Raw genomic sequence first — 7,003 nt, 5'->3', positions numbered from 1 at the left:
TTTAATGGGTTGACAATACGAAGACATTCGCTCTCCCTTATAGACAAGCGGCACACAAAAACCAAATCAAAAGTTTCAGTAAGAATTTCTACATGAAAATCTTGGAGGGGGAAAGTTTGCTGAAAGAAATTAACCCTTCTTCGGTTTGTTGATGGAAATGACAATTTTAAAACTTTTTCCTTTAAGTCTTACGGTTAAAAAGAACTTATATTCATGGTCCTTTGGAAAAGCGAGTTGTCTCGACTGGATTTGTCCATAGGGGGGTCAGCTCTTGAGATAAGGTATGCAAAGAAATGCCTCGTGATGTTTCGAACATTCACCCTGAATTGCTGGGATCGAAATATAGTTTTCTGGTGGGGAAATAGCGCATCCAACACGTTCCAATAACAGAAAACAGCTGTCGCGATTGGATTTGTCCATAGGGATTCAAGTCTGTTGGGTTGGTAGGGCATGAAAAAAAAATGCTTTATGATGTAAGGAGAGTGACAACAATTCGAACATTCATCCTTAATTGCTGGGTTCAAGAGCGAGATAGAGTTCCTGGTCACATATTCCGATAGAAAAAGCGAGCAGTATTGACGGGATTTATCTATATTAATGCAGGTCTCTTAGGTTTATAGGGCATGCAGAGGATCCCTTGTGATGACGTCATTTCGAATATTTATCCTGAATTGTTCGGTTCAGGACATCAATTGGGCTCAAGAGTGAGATATAGTTCCTGGAGGTGAGATAACGCATCCAGGATGCCCCCATTCCGCTTCTCTCCAATCAGATGATCCTATCAATATAGTTTAAGTCCTTCCTTCTTGGGTGTTTCGTTCAGATGGATCCGTCCTCAGTGTGGCATGGTTAGGATGTTTCTTACTTCCGCACATAATTAGCTACTAGTGAGCTGAGAATGAGAGATAGTTTCTGGAGGTAGGTAAGTACATACAACTTAGAAGTTTCGATAGGAGAACCGAGCTACTTCGACTGGATTTGTGCATAGAGATTCCAATATCAGGTCATGGCATGCGAAGGGATTTCTCGTGGTATAAGGTACGCAACCGCATTTGAACACTGATCCTGAATTGCTGGGTTCAGAAGCGAGAGATAGTTCCTGAGGCTCGGAAGCAGGGATTTTGTCCTAAAAAAGACTACACTGTGCCGACTAGCCAGCATTACCTCCTGAACCTACTCTATGTGAGCCAGTCTCTGTATATCACCTGTATGCCCCACTGTCCTTGCCTCCGGTCAGATGACCAAATTAGTTTAACTCCTTAGTAAAGTCGATCCTGATTTTTGTGTTTCGTTCACAAGAATCCATCCTTCCCCCTTTTGGCTAAGATAAGCTCGCAGCGCCAGGTGACGTCACTGCAAGATTTGGTTTCATGAACAAAAAAGAGCAAGAAGGCAAGCTTACGGTTTAGGTTTTTATTGTATGGAAAATAAAACTATCCTGATGCCAGCAGATTTTGGGGGTTGGAGCAGTCGACTCGGCCATAGGTTTAACGACATCCAGCGGACCTCGGACTTGGTGGTCTGCAGATGGTTTGGTCTCTCAGCGAGGGATTTGTGGTGACGTGCGTGCTCGCAGGTCGGATGCTACCTCCCTTGTGGTCGGACGGTTAGTTTAGGGCGAGTTTCCCCTCGTTTTCAGGTATGACAAGGACTTCGTGTCCAGAGAGACTACTCCTCTCCAGGGCTAGAACGGGGTTAGGCACGGGATCATGACGATCCAGTCGAAGAAGGGGAACGTGTAGGTGGGGAAGGGAAGTTTACGACTTGAGGGACAGTTGTCCACCAGTGTAAGAGGGTAATTGGGTAGAGAAAGGAAGGAAACTTATGACTAGAGGGACAGCTCTTCTCCAGTGTAAAGACTAGTTACAGACACGGCACTCCTCCACCATAAGGGAAACAGTGAATGGAGGCTTACGACTAGAGAGACGGCTCTCCTCTAGTGCAAGAGGGAATGTGTAACGTGAGAGGAGGAATGTGTAATGGGAAATGAAAAGATGGAAGCAAAGAACCACGGCTTGATAGACAACCCTCCCCTAAATAATTATTATGTGGGTTGAGAAAGTGTCGAGGGACAAGAGAAATGACTCTCCCCTAGCAAAATACTACAGACCAATAAGTAATAATATACCACACTCATCGCTCTGATGATTCCTCTGTGATTGCTGTTGCCTGTTGCTATGCCGGGCAACGGAGACTTGTTAAAATGGAAACAGGTGGGGCCATATATTTATGGCTAGCAGACCAATAGGCTGGAAAGGTTAACAGAGTCACAGGATTTGTGCAAATCTAACGTAAGAAGCGCAGAGATTTTATGGGCTTTAGGCTGCCTCTTGGTATTCACTTCTTCTGGTATCTTGAATGATATCTAACCCAGTTTAGCCTAAAGAGGTATGACGACATGTGCCAGCTTTCCAAGTTTCGTTGTGGGTTTGACCTGTGTTTTACAGAAGTTTGGAATATCATAGGTGCAGACACTCCTATCTGAGTGGAAGCAGTGCTGGAGAAGGTCCTGCTGGAAAGTTAGCCACATAGTAGCTTTCACAATCTTAATATTATGTTGTAGAGGAGTAGGAATGAAGGGTTCCTGCTTTCCAGGTTTCAATATTGGAACGACTTTCTTTTTATCCAGATGCCGGAATCTCAAAGATGCAGCCACACCTAGAGTAAGTGTGAGCTAAATACCTTGCTTCAGAAAATTCGTTTTCTATCCATTTGGTCCAATAGCTGCAGAGCCATTAGTGGTTTTAATCGCCTAGAGAATATGCTCCTGAATATTCACCAAAGAGGATCGTCCGTACAGGAACTTTCTGTCCGCTTGGTCATGAAGCTGGGGATTCTCGACTAATTTTCTGCATACAGCTGTTTCTTTAATAACAATGTTGTCTTGTGTTTTGGCATTGTAGAAGCTCCCTATGGTCATCAAGAGCTGTTTGTGTTGAAGTGCCTTCAACAACTTTTTTCCTTTAATGAAGTTTATATTGAACATCTAACAAAATTATTCAATAGAATGAAAAATGAACTTGTGTATGTTAATAATAGTCTTATGTATATGAATTTCTATTTTAAAATCAACTGAATTTTTGTCATTAATTACATCACGATTTCATGATTCATGGCAACCCTATATCCAATTGGCCTACTCATGAAATTAAAGCTTTTGCTCAATTGGATAAAGGGCCACCATTTTAACGTAACTTCCACTGAAATTTTAGCTGAATTGCATTACTCGAGTTCTTAATGTTTGGCTTGTGTTTCACTTATGCAGCTACAACACAAGCGGTAAGACGGAAAGCAGATCACCTAATAAATTGTACTTCATATTTAAACTGAAATACTTTTGCCTTTTCTTTGTTTTTTTGCCTTGGAAACTACCAAATTGGATATAATTTTGGGAGTTTGCAAGCATATTTACAGTCCACTCTCGTAGATCACCCAAAATTATACATGGTCCTTCGAGCCGGATATGAACCAGTGACCTATGGATCTTCTAAACGAAGATTTCTTAAAATTGGAGGACGTTAGTGAAACCAAAACATTGGGCATTCGTTGGAATGCCATGTCAGATCATTTTTTTTATAATGTCACTAACATTTCCATACCTTCCGAACCAATGACAAAGCGCAAAATCTTGTCGATTGTAGCTAAACTTTTTGATCCTGCGGGTTGGCTCGCTCCCATCATCGTAGTAGCAAAAGTCTTGATGCAACAGCTCTGGATTGACGGTACAGATTGGGATGAAGAAATAAGACAACACACTTTCGAAAAATGGAGTTTTTTTATTTCTCATTTTCACGAAATAAGAAACATAAAAATTCCACGATGGGTTGGATTTACACCGGAACACAAAATCCAAATTCATGGATTTTGCGATGCCTCTGAAAAGGCATTTTGTGCATGCTTATACATAAGAGTGACTACCTCGAATGACACATTTTCGTCAAATTTATTAGTTTCAAAGAGTAAAGTAGCACCTTTAAAAACAATAAGTTTACCACGACTAGAGCTGTGTGGAGCGGCATTACTCTCAAGGCTTCTCAAATCTGTATGTGAAACTCTTACTTTACCAATTTCTGAAATTTACCTGTGGTCGGATTCTACGATAACTTTGGCATGGCTCAGTAAACCGCCCTTCCACTGGAAGACTTTCGTAGCTAACAAAGTTTCTGAGATTCTCGATAATGTAGGCAATGTCACATGGAGACATGTCCCAACAGCTGACAATCCAGCAGACATAGGTACGAGAGGCACTACGGCATCGGAATTGAATGCGAATAACCTTTGGTGGCATGGACCGAATTGGTTGACACAACCTTTAGAATTTTGGCCAAAGCAAACTTCACCAAAGGAATTGTCATTGGAAAGGAAAATTAACACCAATCACACTACATTACAATCAGAAGAGATTTTAGAAAGGTTTTCTTCACTTGATAGAGCATTGAGGGTTATTTCATTCATGTATCGTTTTGTCAGGAAATGCCAGAAAAGATTAACACCTCAAATGGAAACCCAATTTATCACAGCAGCGGAAATAAATTATGTTAAGATTCAATTGATTATGATTGCGCAAAAGACATATTACTTCCCTGAATATAGTGCTCTGCAATCTCGGAATCCTATAAGTTTGAAAAGCCGCCTATTGACACTAAATCCCTTTTTAGACGAGAATCAATTATTACGTGTTAATGGCCGCTTGGCGAATGCAGATATAAGTTATAATGAACGACATCCGATCATTCTCCCAGAAAAATCTCGATTTTGTAAATTGTTCATCGATTTTACACATAAAATAACCTTACATGCTGAACATCAAATCATGTTAAGAGCTATACGACAAGAATTTTATGTTATCCGACTAAAGAACTCTGTCCGCCATTGTATACGAAATTGTCGAACATGCACTATTTACAAAAATCGAGTTAAACACCAAATAATGGCTGCCTTACCTGTAGAAAGGTGTAGGTTTTCATTACCGTTTACCAACACTGGAGTGGACTTTGCTGGGCCGTTTGACTTGAAAACGTCACGCCTTAGAAATGCAAAAATTCAGAAAGGATACGCAACTGTTTTCGTTTGTTTATCAACACGAGCCATCCACTTAGAAACTTGCTCCGATCTATCGTCGGAGGCCTTCTTAGCAACATTCAGTAGGTTTGTCGGTCGCAGAGGTTTCCCGAATAAAGTCTTTTCAGATAATGGGACAAATTTCGTCGGAGGGAATCGAATCCTAAAACAAGAATACAAATGTTTCCTCCGATCCGCGGAAAAGGCTTTAGTCTCGAAATACAATGTTCACAACTTCACTTGGCACTTTATCCCTCCACACGCTCCTCATATGGGAGGTTTGTGGGAAGCGGGGGTAAAAAGTTTGAAAACTCACCTAAAAAAGGTTGCCGGTACTTATAAATATACCTTTGAAGAGTTTTCTACTTTACTTATTCGCATTGAAAGTATCTTGAACTCACGCCCGTTATCCCCTATCAGTGAAGACCCATCGGAATTGGCACCGTTGACACCAGGCCACCTGATCAGGGGTGCTGCGCTAACTGCTATCCCCGAAGATATATCTGATGATCTCTCATTGTTGAATCGTTGGCAAAGACTGAAGATAATCCAATTACACTTTGCCAAACGTTGGAAAACGGAATATATTTGCGAGCTTCAACGCCGATATAAATGGAAAACCGTACAAAGCAATCTTAAGGAAGATGATTTCGTAATAGTAAGGGACGATCAATTACCGCCTACTGAATGGCGTCTTGGTCGAGTGATAAAGGTTTTTCGTGGTAATGACTCGAATGTTCGTGTTGCGGAAATCAGGACTAAAAACGGAAATATTGTTCGACCTTTAAGTAAATTATGTATATTGCCCAGTATCTAACCGTTTGTTGCTTAGTTTCAAAATCCGTTCACATATTAAATAAAATTTTACGTTTCAGCAATACTTCCAGCGTACCCAAATGCAAGGTGTGCCACGAGAGACATTTTTTGAAGGATTGTCTCACATTTTCCAAAATGACTGTCATCGAGCGAAGAGAAATAACCAAACAAAAGAACTTTTGTTTTAATTGTCTATGCGCATCACATACCCGAGAATGGTGTCCATCTCGGAAAACATGCATCGTATGTAATCGTCATCATCACACGATGCTGCACACCGAATACACTCCTCAATCCCACCAGCAAAAACAAAGCTTCCTGCGTTCAATTTATCAAAAATCAAGACGTAGCCCCTCTACATCAACCAGAACGAAACAAAACGAACATAATCGAAAAGCAGCAAGTAGCCAACGAAAATCCAGTTCGAAATCTTACGTAAGCGATCGCCTTAGCAACCGCAACCGAACTCATATTTTCTTGCCCACAGCTCTGGCTAGAGTTCTCAGTCCACAAGGTCCCATGAAGGCGCGGCTTATACTTAATTCGGGCGCAGCACAAACTGTAATTTCGACTGGCCTGGTTGAAAGACTGCGTTTGCCTACCACATATAAAGGAAACAAACGTTTCTGTACCATAAATTTATTGTCATACCATGATAAATCAGCCAAAGTCCAAATTTCTGGAGAAGTAAGGTCGCAGCTTAATACTACATTTCCCGAAGCTACCACTGATAAGAAGTTAATGAATGTTTATAATCACTTAACCGATCTTGCCGATCCCAATTTCTTTAATCCGACCAATATTGAAATAATGCTTGCCAACGATCTAATTCCACATATTTTACGAGCCGGTCTTATCCAAACTTCCACATCTATGCCAATAGCTCAAAGCACGGTTTTTGGCTGGACCATATCTGGGCCTTGTCATTTTTAATGTTGCCATACTGCAAGGGGGGCGACATGTTGAAGTGCCTTCAACAACTTTTTTCCTTTAATGAAGTTTATATTGAACATCTAACAAAATTATTCAATAGAATGAAAAATGAACTTGTGTATGTTAATAATAGTCTTATGTATATGAATTTCTATTTTAAAATCAACTGAATTTTTGTCATTAATTACATCAC

The 7,003-nt window shown here is 40.7% G+C and overlaps 1 protein-coding gene across 1 annotated transcript; it reads left to right on the top strand.

Annotated features, from left to right (window-relative positions):
• Positions 1–3,478: 3,478 nt before the first annotated feature.
• LOC142224520 (uncharacterized) lies at positions 3,479–5,878 on the top strand. The gene has a single exon (XM_075294301.1). The coding sequence runs from the start codon at positions 3,479–3,481 to the stop codon at positions 5,876–5,878; it is 2,400 nt and encodes a 799-aa protein (XP_075150416.1).
• The last annotated feature ends 1,125 nt before the right edge of the window (positions 5,879–7,003 follow it).

This window comes from Haematobia irritans, chromosome 2, assembly GCF_050003625.1.
Source record: "Haematobia irritans isolate KBUSLIRL chromosome 2, ASM5000362v1, whole genome shotgun sequence".
Taxonomy (NCBI): domain Eukaryota; kingdom Metazoa; phylum Arthropoda; class Insecta; order Diptera; family Muscidae; genus Haematobia; species Haematobia irritans.
The sequence above is the reverse complement of the archived record's forward strand: the minus strand, read 5'-3'. Positions and strand labels throughout refer to the sequence as shown.

Excerpts from the sequence above, each read along its gene's own strand:
- LOC142224520 (XM_075294301.1), top strand. The coding sequence starts at position 3,479 with ATGGATCTTCTAAACGAAGATTTCTTAAAATTGGAGGACGTTAGTGAA.